The sequence below is a fragment of the Labrus mixtus genome, chromosome 16 (genome assembly GCF_963584025.1).
Source record: "Labrus mixtus chromosome 16, fLabMix1.1, whole genome shotgun sequence".
Lineage (NCBI taxonomy): Eukaryota > Metazoa > Chordata > Actinopteri > Labriformes > Labridae > Labrus > Labrus mixtus.
In genome coordinates, this window is record NC_083627.1 from 26,465,852 (window position 1) to 26,483,769 (window position 17,918).

At 41.0% G+C, this 17,918-nt stretch overlaps 2 protein-coding genes across 2 annotated transcripts in view; one reads left to right on the top strand and one right to left on the bottom strand.

Moving 5' to 3' along the window:
• Nucleotides 1-15,666, top strand: part of ctnnal1 (catenin (cadherin-associated protein), alpha-like 1) — a 50,700-nt gene extending 35,034 nt beyond the window's left edge. Inside the window, exons 3-19 of the mRNA XM_061059339.1 lie at nt 355-554; nt 1,372-1,491; nt 2,930-3,019; nt 3,222-3,392; nt 4,227-4,427; nt 5,418-5,504; nt 5,783-5,941; nt 6,057-6,149; nt 8,146-8,296; nt 9,226-9,263; nt 9,351-9,401; nt 10,339-10,493; nt 10,801-10,849; nt 11,409-11,465; nt 12,885-13,004; nt 13,605-13,688; nt 14,076-15,666. Of these exons, the coding sequence (XP_060915322.1) occupies nt 355-554; nt 1,372-1,491; nt 2,930-3,019; nt 3,222-3,392; nt 4,227-4,427; nt 5,418-5,504; nt 5,783-5,941; nt 6,057-6,149; nt 8,146-8,296; nt 9,226-9,263; nt 9,351-9,401; nt 10,339-10,493; nt 10,801-10,849; nt 11,409-11,465; nt 12,885-13,004; nt 13,605-13,688; nt 14,076-14,246 (1,997 nt within the window). The 3' untranslated portion in view covers nt 14,247-15,666. The remainder of the gene's footprint in view (nt 1-354; nt 555-1,371; nt 1,492-2,929; nt 3,020-3,221; nt 3,393-4,226; nt 4,428-5,417; nt 5,505-5,782; nt 5,942-6,056; nt 6,150-8,145; nt 8,297-9,225; nt 9,264-9,350; nt 9,402-10,338; nt 10,494-10,800; nt 10,850-11,408; nt 11,466-12,884; nt 13,005-13,604; nt 13,689-14,075) is intronic.
• Nucleotides 15,655-17,625, bottom strand: abitram (actin binding transcription modulator). Its single transcript, XM_061059340.1, has 6 exons — nt 17,421-17,625; nt 17,237-17,288; nt 16,710-16,839; nt 16,545-16,621; nt 16,395-16,464; nt 15,655-16,132 (listed from the first exon to the last, which is right to left on the bottom strand). Exons 1-6 carry the CDS (start codon nt 17,500-17,502, stop codon nt 15,995-15,997), a joined length of 549 nt encoding a protein of 182 aa, XP_060915323.1. The 5' UTR covers nt 17,503-17,625; the 3' UTR covers nt 15,655-15,994.
• Nucleotides 17,626-17,918: the final 293 nt, after the last annotated feature.

Genomic DNA, 17,918 nt, shown 5'->3' on the forward strand with positions numbered 1-17,918 from the left:
ACTCTTCTTCTGCCTGTCTGGCTCTTATCCAAAACTGTAGATAACTGTCAGACTTCTAAAGTCTCTTTTCCGTCTTGATAAAGAAACCTAAAATACATTTCTTTATAAGTGAGACCAACATGTGTTGTGCTTTCTGCTTTCTTCTATGGACGAGGTGTACAATATAATTAAAATGACACTTCTTAAATTTCTGTTCTATTTTAAAAAACCTAAAAATCATAAAGGTAATCCATCACTTTTTTTTCCACAACAAAAAAGTGGTATTGTTGCATCGCTGTTCTTCACTTTACATCCCTCACATCATTTATCTTCAAAATCAGCCAGTAAGAACGACCCTCCTCTCTCCTCTTCCAGGTGATGCCATAGCCCAGCTGACAGATGTCAGCTCAGCACTGCCATCGCAGTCACCATCGCCGTCAGACGCACGTGTCACAGTGTTCAGTGATAGGACAGGCATGGTGAAGGCTGCCCGCCTGCTGCTCTCCTCAGTCACTAAAGTCCTGGTGTTAGCTGACCGCATCGTCATTAAACAGATTATCACGTCACGCAACAAGGTGAGAAACGAGAATGTAAGACGACAGCCTATAAGGATATGAACACGCTTCTTATTTTTACCCGTTCTCTTTTTCACACACACACACACACAAAAATCCATCCTGAGTCTTTATTCCCTAATAGATAAGGCCCTGGCTCTCTGAAAGGGTTCTCTTGAGGTAATTGAAGGGAAGCAGTATATTTAGCAAGCACATAAAAAAACAGAGCAGGGGGCTGTCTCTGTGTGTCATACCTTGCTATGCTCTCAACCAGGAAGCGTGATATGGATGTAGACCAAGCCAAGAATGGAAACAGGGAGGCTAATCACGACTGCTTAGCCTCTCTTGGACCGACAGTGGACAGCCCACTGTTCTCTATTACTGGCAAACACAATTACATCTCTTCCTGCTCTTTGTCTCTATGGATAAAAGCTGCTGTGTTCGTGCTGCCAGCTAGCATACCCTATGCTGCTAAATAAGGAGATACATAGACTGCTTTGAACTAGTGCATGTTAGAAATATACTCAAACTGCTGTTTTAATTTGAGCACTTCACTGACATAATGACACCACATTGAGCTTTTGTAAGTACAAAAGGGAGATTTTGGCAGAAATGTAAGATAGTCACTCTGAAATATTGTATATCATATCACACATCACAAGTCCAATCACCTTTTTTCTTGGTTCTGTCTTAATATAAGGATTTTCTGTTCCGGATATGAACATGTGTTTTTTTTGCACTTCTTGATGATGTCCTGCCGGATAAGAAATAGTAGAGCTTGAAGAACATGAACCATATGTCGTAGTTCACACACTTCTCTGATCTTTTCTCTCCTCAGGTTCTGGTTACACTCGACCATCTGGAAAGAGTCAGCACCTTCCAGGAATTTGTGCAGATTTTCAGTCAGTTTGGCAACGAGATGGTGGAGTTTGCCCACCTCACCGGAGACAGACAGAACGTGAGTAGCATGGGAAGAAACTCTGCTTTACTCAAAAGCATTAGCACACTGTAAATCCCCTGTCAATAAGTAAGATGTAAATGTGGTTTAAATGTGGTTTTCTGCAAGTTGTTATGAGAAGGAAGTAATTTGTATTTCAGTTTTGCAACTCTGAGCACATTTTGTTTACTCCTGTTGATATAATCACAGAACAAGCTGTGATTTTTCTGGATGAGCAGACAGGTGTTGGAATTAGACTGTGAAACCTACAGTATTTACACTGTGTATGTGAAGGCACGTTCAGAACAAATCAATAATGCAAGCATCAAATATTTACACTTCCCCCCCTCAAAAAAAATCAAACAACGAAGTAAAGCTTCAGGCTTCTCCTGTTTTTGCACAGTTCTCATTGCTTTCTGTATCTGGTAAACTTTTCTAACCCACGTCTTAGCTTAAAAAAAGAAGTGTACAAACGAGTCATGACTCATTCTGCTCATCTCTTAACATCATAATTCAGCCTTAATATTGACTGACCTGTGCTTACAGTGCAGCTCTCTGCAGCATATCAGCTTTACTCTTGCAAATTTGCAAAACAAAACTTTAGCTCAAAGCTTCAGAAAGAAAAAAAAAAAAACAGTCCAGCTTAGGGATTCTAACTTTGTTCTGTCAACAGCTGCTAATCCCACTCTGATGCGAACATTCAGCCTCGGCAACTAAAGCGCTTTCCCTGCAGAAGCTGATGTACAGTAAAATGCAAACGGCAGCGATATCTTGACAGGGAGAGCGGATCGACCAGCCTTCTTTCTTCCTTTTTTTTGGTTTCCTCAGGGCTCGTGTTTTGACACACATCATGTCTCTCATATTTTGGTCATTGCTGCTAATTCTCTACCTCCTCATTTACCAGCCTATTTTTTTTTTTTTTTTTTTTTTTTTCATATCGGCTCCCACTCATGTACTCCTATGCACACACATGCACAAGCACACAGCCCTTTCAGGAAATCATCTGCATCTATTGAAGCCAGATGAGCGGAGAGACAACAAATAATGACAGATAATCACGTCGGCTTTGCAATCTATGTCTGAGAAGAGTTGATTCAGCTGCATTCTCTAAATCCTGCATATACCTAATTCCAGTCCATCTATTTAAATCGGCAAGACTTGAAGGGGGAGGCAGCAGATCATATATATTTTATAATCTTTGCTATTCTATTAGCACTTTTTTTTGTTACATGACCGTTAACCCAGGGAGCGTCATGTGTATGTAACCTTAGAGAGGAATCTGTGTTACATTTGTGTGTCCTTTCATTGCAGCATGAAAGAGATTTGTTGCATATTTTAGTTTTCCTCGTGTCCCTTGGACAGCTAAAAAGTTCTTAGAAGTTGGAACTGGAGTAAAGCCACCCATTGCCCGTGTGCGTGCGCGTGTGCGTGTGCGTGTGTGTGTGTGTTTGTGCTGCAGGACTTGAAGGATGAGAAGAAGAAAGCGCGGATGGCAGCAGCCAGAGCAGTGCTGGAGAAATGCACCATGATGCTCCTCACAGCCTCTAAGGTAAACTACTGGCACACAAACACAGGACCTCTGGGCAAGGGGAGAACCTTTTCAAGGCGATGGAAATACTCCAAAGTCAAAGTAACATGTGACAAGAAAAGGCAAACAAAGTAGGGCGAATCATTGAGGTCTAAAACATGCAAAAGGATACAGGTTGAGGAGGCCACAAGCTTTGACATTTCACATTAAATTACTTCCACAGACTTGCCTGAGGCACCCGGATTGCGAGTCGGCGCGGATCAACAAAGACGCTGTGTTCCACCGAATGCGCTGCGCCCTGGAGCAGGTCATTGAGATCGTCACCGAGGCACGGAGCTGCGGGGAGAACAAAATCCTTCCTGCCAGCATCTACAACGGCATCAAGGACTTCAAGGTAGGGTCACAAATCAGAGAAGGACTCAGTATCTACAATCAAATGAAAGGCTTAAGGTTAGAGATGCTTATCTGACACATGTTGGCCTACAAAGTTAAGCATCCATCATCTTTTTCCTTTTTTTAAAGACCAAGGGTTTAAAGCTCAAATCTTCAAATCCCGATCCAGTTGTGGCTTTATATACAACCTCAAATTGAGATCAGAGAATCAACACAGGAGACGAGACCTTTCTACTTTGTAATTTAGGTCACATAGTTATGTGAATCACCACAAAACCTACACCACTATGACTAATCCTCTCTCCTCATATAGAGAGAAATAAAATGAAAAAAATGGAAAAGGTCTTTATGTTGAGAGAAAAGAAGAAGAAAGTGTCTTAATGAAAGGGCACAGAGAGGGTTATTGCTTTTGATAAATGGCTTGGTAAGTTTGAATGGCTTAGACGGTAAGTTAAAGTAAACCTGTAATGTGAGGACACAAAAGCTAAGACCATTAGGGTTTTTTCTTTGAAGCAGATTTTTGTCGATAAGAGAATGATGAAAGAGGAATAAAGCATAAATTTTTATGTTTTTTCAGCTTTTTATGTTTGTGTACTCAGAATGAATCGTGCACCTTTTGATGGCCTGAGGTGACTGTCAGGCTAAACCCGTATCCCATAATTCTTGTTATTTAATGATGAAGTCAAGGGCCCAATGTTAATGAGGTTGTAAATTATGTACTTTTCCCCTCAGAGCGTTGGCTAGTAAAACTTTAAAGTGTGTTTAATCTTCTCCCTTCTCTCTTCATCAATCCTTCAAATGCTCCTTCAACTGACATCTCCTTCTCCTCCTGCAGTCCAGCGTGGAGTGTCTGCGGGAGAACTTGTACTCCTTTCCGCCCCAGAGCATGGGCAGCCAGCTGGAGGCGCTGGTGGAACGGACGGAAGACTTCACTGACTCGGCTTACACCAGCCACGAGCAGCGGCAGGCCATCCTCGGTCTGTGCCAGCTGACGCGCCAGGACACCCAGCAGTTGGTGCACGTCTGGGTCGAGGCGGTATGTTGGCACAAGCAGGCTGAACACACACCTACAGGAATATTCATAAAACCATGTGGTAGCATATGAGACTGGCAAGAGGCGTATAAAAATAAGATGCAAAACAAAGGAAGAGGAATAAATGTGTGTGAACTCATGTCTTTTCTTTTTTTCCCCCATACAGTAACATTTAACCATGCACAAGTCCAAGATCAAGTGCTCTTAGTCTTTATAGCAAAATGATAATTTGCAACATCTGTCCACAGGAGGCTTTTAGGTCTTCAGTTGGCAAAGTTATAAACAAAATTTTCCAAATGTTCAAATTAAAAGTAACACCTGCCTGGCTGAAAGAAACTCAGAGACGCACTCATTCCTATTAACACTTCCTCTCCAGCTCTCCCAGTCGTTCACTTTGTCTGCTCTCTTTCTATTCACACATCCTCACTGGAGCAGCAGCGCTTAATGGCCCACCTGAATAACCATCTCTTTAACCGTCTTGTAGCCTTTCAGCAGAGTTTCCATAACTCCTGCCTCTGTAACAAATGGATTTATAAAAACACAAGCCGTTACTGAATTGCATTTTTCATTGTAAATATGTTTTTCAGTGTGTTTGGAATGCCATTGTATGATTGTGCTTCATCTTGTCTTTTCAAGATCACTTGAGAAAAAAGAACAGAAAAGAAACTTGTTTTTAAATGTATTTCATCTTGGGTGTTCTGCCCACATCCAATTTGTCTTTTTTTTATATATATCTGTAGAGTGTCAGGTGAAGCTGAATTTGTATTTTTTCCCCTGAATGAACTCAAGAAGTATGAAATATATTTCTTCATGAAATCACAAGTTTGAACAAGTCTAATTTTCCAAAACCCTAGACCCTGACTTAATTTATTTTTCAGATGAATTGTCCTACTCCTCTATGTGACACTGCAGGTTGGTGTGTGGGTCCTGTTGCACACTGGGTCTGGCCTCATGTTTTATTCTTCTCTTCCTTCCTCTGTCTCTCTGGAGCAGCAGTCTGTCCACGCCAAAAAGGCCACAGAGGACATGGAGGTGTCCATCCTGAAGACCTGCCAGAGTGTCAATGACCTTAGACGTGAGGTGAGGTGCAGTCTGTCTGAGCTCTGAGTCTGAAAGATTTTTCTCAGTTACAGAGAGACATAAAAGTCTTCCTGGATTTCTGCGTCTCTTTGACACATCACTCCTCAGCTTACCTGCTGTCTCTCTGTCATCTCAACAATGTCACCTCTTGCTCTTCTTCCTCAAAACCCTCACTCTTTCATGCCTCTCACTCATCCTTCCTTCACTTGTGTTTTCTCTAGCCTCCTTCAATCCCTCCTCTTTTTATTCTCCAATCTAATCTTTGTTTCCTCCTCCAGCTCCATAAGGTTGCGGTGGGTCGTGCAACAGACTTGCTAAAAGTACACGGGGAGCAGTTGCCTCTTCTGGCTCTCAAAGCTGCAGGCGCTGAGGGGAACCTTGAGACGGTGGCGGAGTATTCACGCAAGCTCACTGAGCAGAAGGAGCAGCTGGTGGAGGTAAGCTGGTCTGGTTCACGTTTTATATATTTAATAAAGAATTTCATTTATTAATTTCCTCAGTTTGAAACCTCAGGAGCAGCCAGAGCTAATCATTCTTCCTTCCTGATTCCAGACGTGTCGGCTGCTGTGCCATGTGTCAGGGTCTGAGCCTCTGGAGATCACCTGCATACACGCTGAGGAGACCTTCCATGTTATTGGTCCACAGGTAACTTTAACCCTCTGACTTAAATGTCATACCCCATTGAATGTACTGTATGTGTAAATGGCTGAAAACAGGCCACAGTTTTGCTTTTAAGTCAACCTGAAACGCAATTCATTCCATTCAATATGCAATGCATGGAGAAAAGTCACACAGGTCTCTCCCAGATTGTCAACTTCCCCGTTCCTTTCTCTCTCCTCCGCCCATTACGGGTTACTTGGCCTCTCCTTCCTTCTCACTCTCTCTCTCTCAGATAAGAAGTTAGACCCTAAAGTAGCTTCTCCAGAAGTGTTTAATAAATGAAATTATTGACCTTTCGCTTCATCACAGAATAAATAGGTAGTTTTATTTAATTTGCGCGTCGAGTCGGGGAAGGGCCTCTTGTCTTCTTACAGGATAGCTGAGAGAAAAGACAAATTAGCTCATGTGTCCTCTGTCCACCTCCTACACCTGCCGTCCATCCAGGAAGGCGGAAGGCATGATTTCCGCCTCGTCTCCCACATCTAATTATGTTTGCGCTTGGAAATCGCCCATGCCAATAATTACCCAGCGATGTAGAGCGTCCTGATCCTGCGGCGCTAATGTCAGTCCCCGCATGACTCTGCAGTAATGACTCCGCTCCTAAGGTCAAAGATCAGCCAATCAATAACGCTGCGGCGTGGGGGTTGGTGCTGGGGATATGTCTCTGAGTCTGCACAAACGAATAGTGGGGTGGCCCGGAGGGTAATTGGCTATTAAATAGTACACTGGAGAGGAGGAGTGTGTTTGTTGTGGTGTGTGTTTGTGTAAGTATGGCTACACGTATGTTAGTGTGTGATTTTTAAGCGGTTAGAATTCTAAAAAGGAAACTAAACTTGACTGTTACATGTGTTTCAGACTAATATAGTGAACCATGCTCCAGTGACGCTGAACTGTTCTTATTACCTTGAATGTCATTATGTTGTCATTTTTATCTTAATGTCTTAAAGACTGAGTGCTTTATGTGTCGAGTCATCCTGATTGAAAATGCCTTTCTTATGACTGTCTGAACATGTTTACAGATTTGAACAATCTGTAACCATGACTACAGTAGTTCGACAGAGATATTGATACTAAATGTCGATCAGGATGTGCAGCTGTGGCTCAATGGTAGAGTCAGTCGTCTCTCAACCAGGAGGTTGGGGGTTCGATCCCCAGCTATGGCTATGGGTAGCACCTTGAAAAAGCACTTTGATTAGTCGTAAGATTAGAAAAGCTATATACAAGCTCTAGTCCATTTACCATTAGTATTTATCTTTAGAAATAAGGATCTGGTATTTTTCCCATTTTCAAAGGCAGTTGACCCACAACAGAAAAGTTATTCACATGAGGCCATCCTAACAAGTTCTATGAACAAGTCCCCATGGGAGTAAAGTCTGTCTACCCACAGTTATCGCTGGCTGTATCACTTCCTTGGTTCACTATTGATGGGACACTAAGCACGTTAAGCCTGAGAGGGAATTTAAAATCCTCTCTAGAAATCTCCTTACACAACTGTACAACTGTGGATTTGTTCAGAATAGTTTATGTAGGGGACAGTAATGATTACAACACTTACAGATGTAATGAGTGTAACTGTAGATCGAGTGATTTGGACCCTTCAGAGAGCTGAAAGCTGTTTTACTGTCTGGCTGTGCTAATGTTGATTAAAGTCTCAAGTGTTATTAAAGCCTAGAGAGATGGTAGAATGCTTTCAAAAATGAAACAGGCTTACCAAGCTTGAACCATGTGAAATCATTAACAGAAGATGAATGAATGACTTAGGGTTTCTTACTGCTAGTGTTAATGTCTGTATAAAAGTCAGTTTGAAATGGGTGTCAGCTTTCAGTCTTCTACTTAAATTGTAATTGTTAGGATGACCCTCTGAGTTCTGGACTATTATTCCACATCCTTTTTTACTTTCAAAGCATTTCATTAGTTACAGATCAACTTTTTTAAAAACATTACTTTCCTTAAGTGCCATGTTTTCCTCACTCTTGCTCAGATCATCTCTGCGGCCCAGACGCTGGCTCTGCACCCGTCCAGTAAGATCGCTAAGGAGAACCTGGAGGTGTTCTGCGAGGCCTGGGAGTCGCAGCTCTGTGACATGGCCCTGCTGCTGAGGGAGATCAATGATGTGTTTGAAGGCAGGCGAGGTGTGTTTTTAGCTCAGTGAACAGATACCTGTGTGCATTAGTACAGGAGGAACAGAAGCAGAAGTGACTGCAGGTGTAAAATGCTGTTAAAGGTATTTCAGCCTGAAAGAATTGAATTCTCTCTCTAAAAAAACCAAAAATCTTTGTGAATCATTTTGCCCATTTAAACTTCAGTACAGTTAACAAAAGTCAAGGAAAAAGAAGCAGCATGCACATGGCTTTTTACAGTTAGGCATGCAGATGGAGGGAGTGTTTTGAAAATGGAACTATGTGTTTGCCTCCCTCTCTCTTTTTCACATTGCACCATTCACCTGAAGTGTGCAGTAAATATCATGAACAGACAGTCATAATTTGCATCTAGTCAACATTTTTATTTTTTGATCAGGAAACATGGGCTGTAAGTCCTCTCACAGACTGTCAGTCTGAGCAATCTCAGAGACGGGCGAAATATGTTTTTGCAGATTGCTGAGATGTGTTTGCCCTCAACTTTGTGACTTGCAAATAAAATGCAGTAAATATTTTGAAGTGCAGCCCAGTGAGGTGAAAGAATCCCGTCCGTCACACATTTATATTCCCATGAAGGAAAAAGTGTTCAAATGTAAAAACAAAGATTGAGATCTAAGAGAGATTTGCTGTTATTATATCTGTCTATGAACATGGCCGTAGAGTTTATTTCTTGTAGGCCACTAAAGGGAATCAAGCTGTTTGTGTTTTTGAAAATGATGAAAATGTGTCAAGGGTGCACGGTGATAAAAGCAAAACAATGTCATTACCATAATTACTCAATCAACATGGCTGCCACCCTCATTTTCTTGATACATTGTTGATATTGGTGCAGCCGATTGAATAAAAAAAAAACAAAGTGTCATGTTGTGCTTTTATCCTTGTGACCTTGTGTTCATCTCATCACAATCCCTCTCTCCCTTTAGGAGACAAACGACCATATTTGTCACTTCCCCGACCTGGGGTGAGTATCACAGCATCCGTCCTCATGAATATTACTGTGACTAAATGATCGGATTAATCTGATGAATGCCGCTCTCTTTTCCCACAGAAACTCTCGGCTAACCTGAAGACTGCCAAGGCTGTCAAGTTGGATGCAGAGGTAGTACACGCCATAAACCCCTGTGCCTTTCAGAACAATGCATCATGTCACATCTGGTGCCAGCTGTTCTGACAGCAGTGCATTCATCTTTTGGAAACTTCTGTGTCACCTCGTCTGAAGAATTGATGGTGTTCGAATGTTAAAAAGGCAGCAATTCTGCTGAAAGGCAGTTTTTTTTTGGTCACAGCTCCACCGCGACAGGAAGCAGAATTATGCTGATAAGGAACTTCTCCGAGTGTTAAAGGGATAGTTCGATATTTTTGAAGTGGGGTTGTATGAGGTAATTGTCAGTAGTAAGTATATAAGCCGTCTGAGATGTTTGTCGACTCAGCTCCTCTAATGAGAAACTGAAAGGAGTTCAGGGAATGAAGCTAGGCCGTACATCGTAGCAGATGGGTATGTTTGCTGCATGTAAATTAGCTAATTTTAAGAAATAACGACGTTGGGGTAAATGTAGGCTGTACTGAAATAATTCCAAGCGCTTAACTTTTCCGCTTGCGAGCCCCTTTGGGTTTGGGGTTTATTTCAAATTTGTAACAAACAAATCAAATGCATTTAGATTGAAAACAACTCTCAACACAATGACTACCTTTTTAATTGCATGATATACTTCATCCTCTGTCTTTATCCTGTCTTTCCTTTAGATCATTTTAAGCAGCTGTTACTTCAGTCAGGTTACTGTTATCCTTTTTTATTTCCAACAGAACTCAAAATAAGGTATCTATCAGTCATATGACCAGGAGGTATACTTAAAATAAAAAGTGATGGACCTAAAGTAAAGCTAATGCACAAAACCTGTCCGATCCTCTATTGTATATCGATAACTCAGTTTAGTCGATGCAACATAATTTTCATTTTACTGTGTACATGTCATGTTGACACCATAACATTCAACCTTTTACTCGTTGATCAACTCTGTGCATGCGTGTTTGTGCAGGAGCAGACGAGCATGGCCAAGCTGGGCCTGGAGCTGCGTCTTCTGTCCTCTGATGTGGACACAGAGGTGGAAAAATGGGAGGAGCAGGAGCACGAGATCGTCCGGCAGAGCCAGAGCCTGGCCAGCATGGCTTACAACATGCACCTGTTCACCAGGTAACTCAACAGCAGCGCACACTGCAAAAACACACTTGTGCTTCGATCACATATCTGCAGCCTGTCACATGCATTCCAGAGCTCAGCACTTTAAAGCCTCTTAAACTTGCACATGCATCTCCTTAGAGGCCCTATTGGTACTTACCAAACATATTTTGAGGCCCTTGAAGAGTACATGACTCATACTGACAGTAAAATCATTGCGGTTCTTCTAAGTAACACTGATTGTAAATGACTGTGGATGTGTCTTGGTGCTCATCCATCTCTCATTGTCCTCGTTTTCTGTGTTCCCATATTGATTCCCCAGAGGGGAGGGGCTGCTGAAAACAACACTGGATCTTTTTCATCAAGCTGAGGTACGTGCGTTCAAATCCACTAATCTCTCCTTTTCTCCACCTCCTGTTCGGTCTTCTTCCTGATATATCGAAGGTGCAAATGAACACATCTGTTGTTTCATTCAACTGAAGACACACTGGGCATGGTGGATCAATGGGAAAATGCCAGTGATCCTTTATTGACATTCACATCTCACAGCTCTGATAGGACAGTGCTGCCACTTTGGACATTAAGTGCTTACAAACAAGGTTGCGTGGCAGAAGTGTATCTTATTGAATTGGGATCATTGCCAGTAATGCACAGTATTTGTAGAATCAGGGTCCAAAATGTCAGCCAGGATTTATTGCAGCTGGGTTAGTATCAGCCGAGGAAGATAAGAGAGGAAGAGGAATGATAGCGGGCGAAGGAGAGGGGAAGCATAAAGAAAAGGAGAGCCAAGAAAAAATAACGTTTAGAACTTTATTTACTGACCCTGCTTTGACCTTGCTATGGAACCTCTTCCTGGTGGAAGGTAGAGGAATCGTGATTTTGCTTTTGTTTGTGTAAAAATGTGTCTTTTTTTTCTGACTCACTCTTCAGGTTCTCTCTGAGGAGGGGCTCCAGCTGTGCTCTTCTCTCCGCACTTTCTCCACTCAGGTGAATATAAGAGCAATAAATCTCTCTTGAAAACACATACACGCGCACGCACACACAGACACACACACACACACACACACACACACACACACAGAGAGAGTTTAAGGATGAATAATAAATCACAATGTTCCTACTTTGCCATTTTAAATGTTTTTGCACATGAAGCACTAAGAGAAAGACATGTATTACACCCACCGGATTTAAACTTTGTAGAGATAAATGCAACAGACAAATGAGCACAGTAGATGATTAAAAATCAAGAAATATCTTCATTTTTTACACAGTATGTTGTTGCTTCTGTAGGGGAATTTTATTGACTTAACTTTAGATATAAGAAATTACAGAAATCAATACAGATTAAAGTAAGATGAAGAAATGCTAACAGAAATAAAAAACCCTCTTCATTGTTTTTGCACAGGTTGAGCTGCTCCCCTTTTGTATTCATACACATACACACATAGTGACACCTGTGCCCCAACCTATGATACGCCTGTCATACACACACGCACACACCCATATCACCCATCCTGACATGCCCCCACGCTGCCAGGCCGGCCTTATAAATCATGAAGCGAGAGCAGGAAATTAATCCTGTCAAACACTTTCATCATCTTCGTATTTTCCTCTCTGAGCTGTGATCCAAACATACAAACAAACAAAACAAAAACAAACCTCCATGCCCTACTCTTCTTGCCCTCCACTAACTTCTTCCTCAGGTTTTTCAAAGTTTAATTAAAAGGCTCTCTTTGACAGCCATTAACGACCACCATTTGTCAGCGCTGCGTGTGTAGGTGTGTCTGTAGGTGTGCATGTTGTGAGTGTGTGGAGGAGGAGGGTTGGGGAGTCATTCATAACCCAGCTCCTCAACTGGCCGCACACTTTCTGATTAATTACATTCAACAAAAAATAGCTGCTAATGGGGTCCTTCTAGTCTCACCCTCCACTCCTGTAGTTTTTCACAAAAACACTTGTAGCACACCTGTCATAGTTTCTCCCTTGTAGAAAGCACAAGACTATTTATGTAAATGAACTTGGACATCGTTAATGAGGGTTTGAAAGGTTTTATGTACTTTAGTGAGTAGCTACCCTGTCTTTGTTTTTGGGTCACTGGTGGCATGTTGCTGAAGTAGATTGACAGCCCCCTTGACTGAGATTTAGGGATTAGCTCAGCTTGGTAACAGATTTAAAACTGTAGATCATGACCTGGCTGTTGTTTAAGGATTATATCAAATAACCCTTAAATTTGATTTATTTCATCCTCTTGTTTTTCCTCCTTTTGATGCTTGATTTGTTTAAAAAAAATAAAACTGTTGTAACTCCAGGATATCAATCATGTCAGTATTTGTCTCCCTCTTTAATACTCCTTTAAGTATCTCTGCTGTTGTGAAAGCTTATCCACTTTTCGTCTTTCTGTTCCAGCTGGTTGACGAGGAGAAGTCTGCGGTGATGACAGAGATAGACAAACTGGTGGCTTTGTGCCAACAGCTGCAGATGGGGGCAAAGACCCCTGTGCAGGGCAAGACTGCCACCTTCCAGAAGGTACCCACACTATGCTCGTATCTCTTTGTGTGTTATGTTTGTATTTACACTTTTCTTTCCTTGTTTGTTGGAACCGCTTAACATTTAATGTACAGAAGATCCTTTTTTGTACATTTTGAAAGGTTGGCTTGAGCCACATCAAAACTACATATCTAACACCAGACATAATTCCCTAGCTGCCTAAAATGTGATCTTTGATCTGCAAGTAACACCATTATGGAACACAGGATGTCAGATAAATGACTGTGTGAGGATACATGAACATTAGAGCAGGGATTAGCTCACCTTGAATCTAAAGACAGGCGTGACAGAAAAACATTTCCTCTGATATTAGTTCGCTCCCATCCCTTTGTCTTAAATCTCATGTTGACTTTTATCAGTCATCACTAATGGAAGAAAATGTGCCTGTAGGGGGATGCTACAGCAGATCAAGAAATGTTGTTATATATTAAATGCTGTGTAGATGGGGATGATGAGAGTGTGATATTGGAAGGCTGCTAGCTCGGTGTGTTTGCGTGTTTGTGCATTCTTACTCAAAGCTTTACTCATCCTACCCTCTTTAATCTACTTTTTTTTGTAATTTCCTTTCTATGCGTCAAGGTGGACTCATCCATTCAGACGACCAGAAGTATCTTGACGGTCGTCCTCTCCCTCCTCCCGGTTTGTAACAAGCTCAACAGAAAGGTGATTGAACAGGGCTCCTGACTTAGTTGCTAAATGCTCTTTATATTTTCATGAGCTAATCGCTAACTTTGTTTGTCTGGTGGTTGATGCTCAACATGGTCTTTTTTAAAACTGAAAGCAGGTGCAACAAAAACTAATACATAGATATGTTACAGTGAAAAGATGCAAAAACACCTCTTAAGAGTTGATGGGAGATGCAGAGTTAATCTTTGTAATCATATGTTTCAGTGTTGATATAAAAATGCTCATCATGGCAGCTTGAAATGTTGTTACATCTTCCACCTTCTAACTTGCAGCTTTAAATAAGTGACAGTGGAGTTCAATGATGTCAAAAGACGAACACTTTTTTCTGTCCATTAATCCTAGATTGCTTTTGTCCGTCTACAGTACAAGTCAGAGAGGAGCAGCCTGGGTTCCCCTCAGGACTGGAGAGAGAGGCAGGATGCTTCCACGCCCGTCAAAGAAGACGGAGCTCTCAATAACAAGAACAGCAATGGTTTCGGTGTCAAATCACTGGAGCAGCACATGGCCGGCCTCAACATCCTGGAGAGCAAATAATCCAGGGGAATGGTCTCCTCTTTTGTCGTCTGGTCTCCCTTGGAGCAGCACATAGCCAATCTCACCTTTCTGGACGTGTAACCCAGAATATACTTTTATTATTCCCCTCATCCTCATGCACCCACCTGACATGGGATAGAGTTTCCAGGGTCAGTAAGAGTTAGTATTTACTGTTAAGTATGGATCTTAAAGTTTACAGATCCAAGCTTTCTGTGCTCAGGAGCAGTTTGACCGTAGGGTAGATTTTTAACTGTAGTATCAGTTCCACTCCAATCCACCAGATGGAGACAATCAGCCAACACTATGGCATCACCATTTGCAGTGAGCCTCTCTGAAGAGTGCGAGGGGGGCCTGGGATAAACCTGATTTTAGAGTCACTTTTATCTTTTCCCTGGACTTTGATTCGATAAACTGATCAGAAATCAGGAAAACTCTCCTTGATGCTCAGCCATACATCTGTCTTCACTATGTGCCTCTATGCTTCGTGGTGTACTGTAAACGTGTCGCACATGTAAGCTAAACGGGGAAAAAAACAAACAGTGAATATGCTGAGAACCCACCCTGCATGATGCTATCACCGGTCTCTGGTGTTTGAGTCTCTTATGGTCGATGTGTCATAGTTTTGTAATGTTAACGTGTTCCGTATTATAAGTCATAATAGTGCATTCTGTCTGTTGATCTCTGGCATTGTAGTCAGCATCTTACTTGGATAAATAAGTATTTTAAAAGTCAAACACATCATGTGAGTAATGTCCATTGTCCATAGTGCCATGTTTGTAACAAAGTGCAAAAATCCCAGTTTAATGCCAAATATGATTGTTCTCATGAAGACGCTCTGATCTTCAGCTTGCTACTACTTTGACATAAAAAGCTCTTAAACCTCCAGTGTAAACAACTGGAGACTTATTTTTATTTGGGCCTGCTTTCTCCTAAAAGTCAGATTATGATTTTGGGATGACAGTATCTTAGTTTATACAGTCCTGGGTATTATTTAATCATATTGTGTGTAATATGTTTTTCTCCCATAAAAGAAATGAGATACGATACAGAAGTGGCACCGGTGTCAAATAGAGCCTTGAAGTGTACTTGTTATGAAGACTATCATGATGAAGCTGCCTCGTTGTGTTAAATGCTATATATGTATAATATGGTACTTGAAGCAGAGATGTATAAATATATACAACTATTGTATCTTAAGGTTATGACTTTGGTACTAGGGGAGGTTGTGATAATGACTGAAATGAATAAGATGCATTAAGCTTTGTACAGTGTGAGAGCAGCTAAGGATGCTGGGAATTGTAGGGGGAACTCAGATGTGAAGATAGATATAGTCAGATATAGTTTTGGACCGTCTATTCTTTTGACAATTGAAAAAGGTTAGTAAAACTAAGACGTAAAAAATAAACAATATTTTTTGTTACGTCATTGTTTGTGTTTATTGACATTGTAGAAAAATAATTACTGACAATGAGATGAGTGGATCAATGGACATTAAAGTAGTTTTTTCATGCTTTCCTCTTTTCAAATTGGGAAAACCAAACAATAAATTAAGAACTCCCAAAAGTTTTGAAAATGATAAAAAAATATAGGTAATAGGCTTGAGGTGCATTAAATGCAACAGTCTCTGAAGTTACCTCATGTAACTGTCAGTTAATAGGAGAAAGTCCTTTCTTCATCCAACCCGGTCAGATGGGAAGGATGAGATATCCTCTCAGGAAAGCCTGAACGTCGATAGGGTAAGAACTCAGTCAAGAGGGCTGGGATTGGGTAACAGTACGTTTGGAGACGAGGCTCTCGAACTGCTCCCTGCTCAGTAGGTTTTCTGTGATGCTCTTGCTCTCCTCAAACTTTGGCAGGATGACGGCGATGTATCCATCAGTGGATGGCTGTTCAGATAAAACAAGATTACTTTTAGATCAATAGAATAATTTTGATACGACAGTCTGCTGCATCATGTGGTACATACAGAACAGTGTAAACATCTTGCAGTCATAAACAACCTTAACAGACTAACATTGGCCATGGTGTTAAACTACTCAAATATCCATCCCTGATACCTTACATGAATAGATGTATGAAAGAGAATTCAAGGTTGGAATAAAAAGAACATGGTATTGAAAAAGAGATGAAGAAAAAAACATTATTAACCTTTTCCAGCAGGAGAGACGGTGTTTCTAAAATATTCTCATTGACCTCTAGAAGACGGCCTCGGATGCAGCTATAAAGGTAAAAGATTAATGTGACTGATTGAAACACAACATGTTGAATATCCACCTAGAAAATCAGCTTTTCTCTCACCTGTAGATTGTATATTCAGTTTCATCTGTGCATGTTATCCTGCACAGAGGTGCAAAATCCGTGAGAAACTGCCCCCCCTATAATGGAAAAAAATAATGTATGACGGCGAAGCGTATGATGTAAGAAAGGGAAAAAGTGCACATAGAAAGATGTAGATCTATTTACCCGCTTGGATTTTCCAGACACTTTATTTTTTAGTCGACTGCAGCCATTACTGATCTGGTAGTTGATGCTTTTGATTGTCCGGCCATCCTGAAGGATCGGATGAGTGTCTGCTAATGTGACAACACATAATCTACAGAAAACAAATGTCAAAGTCACACACACTGAATGTGGATCACAGTTAAAAGCTGATTCTAACAGGAAGTCTAGTACTTTACATAAAGAGAATTATTCTGAGTGACCAAAATAGAAAAACAAATATGAAGTTATATGTTCAACACGCCCTTGAAATCATATTTCTGTGCAGCTTAGTTATACATTTGGAAAGACTCATTTATTTAGTTTTTGGTCCATTTTTTCTGAAATATCTTTCAACAATAGGCAGCCTAAAACCTCACAAAAAAGTCTGCAATTCATTTTTTTTTATCAGAACAAGTCTCTACTCGTGGTCGCTCGGTTTCCACTTTTAAAAATGACGCCGTCGTGATGTTAATTATTATCCCCACCTGGTGTTGAATCTGTAACCTTACCTGTTTGAATGCTGTAAGATGCAGTGGTCCTCACACGATTTCCCCTTCAAATCTAAATAAAAAACATGTATTTTAATAATCGTGATCTTTCATGCGTTGTGTTGTTATATAATAAACACATTTAGAGATTTCTATTCCGAGGTCTCATGTTTAACACTCGTTAGTTTCCATTACAGACATTTACCTGCTCTGTACCATCGTGTGTAATATCGGTCAACAACTGAAGGCGCCTTTACTTCCGTGTCTTTCTCCTCTGCGTTCTCCATCAAAAGCACTTAAAATAAAGGTTAGAAAAGGGACTTAATCAGAGCAGTATTTACGCCTGTTCACTACTTTATTTGACGGACAGTAAATGACGTGACACAGGGCGGTCCGTCCAACTATCGATTCCGAAAGTTTCAAGAGCGACTTGGTTCCGTGTCCCTTTGGCTTCTTTTAGGATTGAAAAGGTGAATTTGACACTTCAGATGACTAAAGTACATCAAAGTATTGTTTTAACAGAAGAACAACAAAATATTAAACACAGTAGCTTTGATGACAATGGAAGACTGTACAAGTCTATCAAAGTAAGGTTGACTTAGAGTAAGCTAGTCACTAGTTGATATCAGTGTTGTTTATTTCCAAAACAATGCTTCCTGTGCTTTTAAAAAATTAAAGGGCTGTGTGTATATTTGTTATGATA

Bases quoted from the DNA above. Each gene is read 5' to 3' on its own strand.
- abitram (XM_061059340.1), bottom strand. From the start codon at position 17,502: ATGGAGAACGCAGAGGAGAAAGACACGGAAGTAAAGGCGCCTTCAGTT. The intron at 16,840-17,236 runs GTAAGGTTACAG...TGTTTTCTGTAG, and splicing joins ATCTTACAGCATTCAAACAG to ATTATGTGTTGTCACATTAG. The intron at 16,133-16,394 runs GTTAATAATGTT...TTATCTGAACAG, and splicing joins CGTCTCTCCTGCTGGAAAAG to CCATCCACTGATGGATACAT.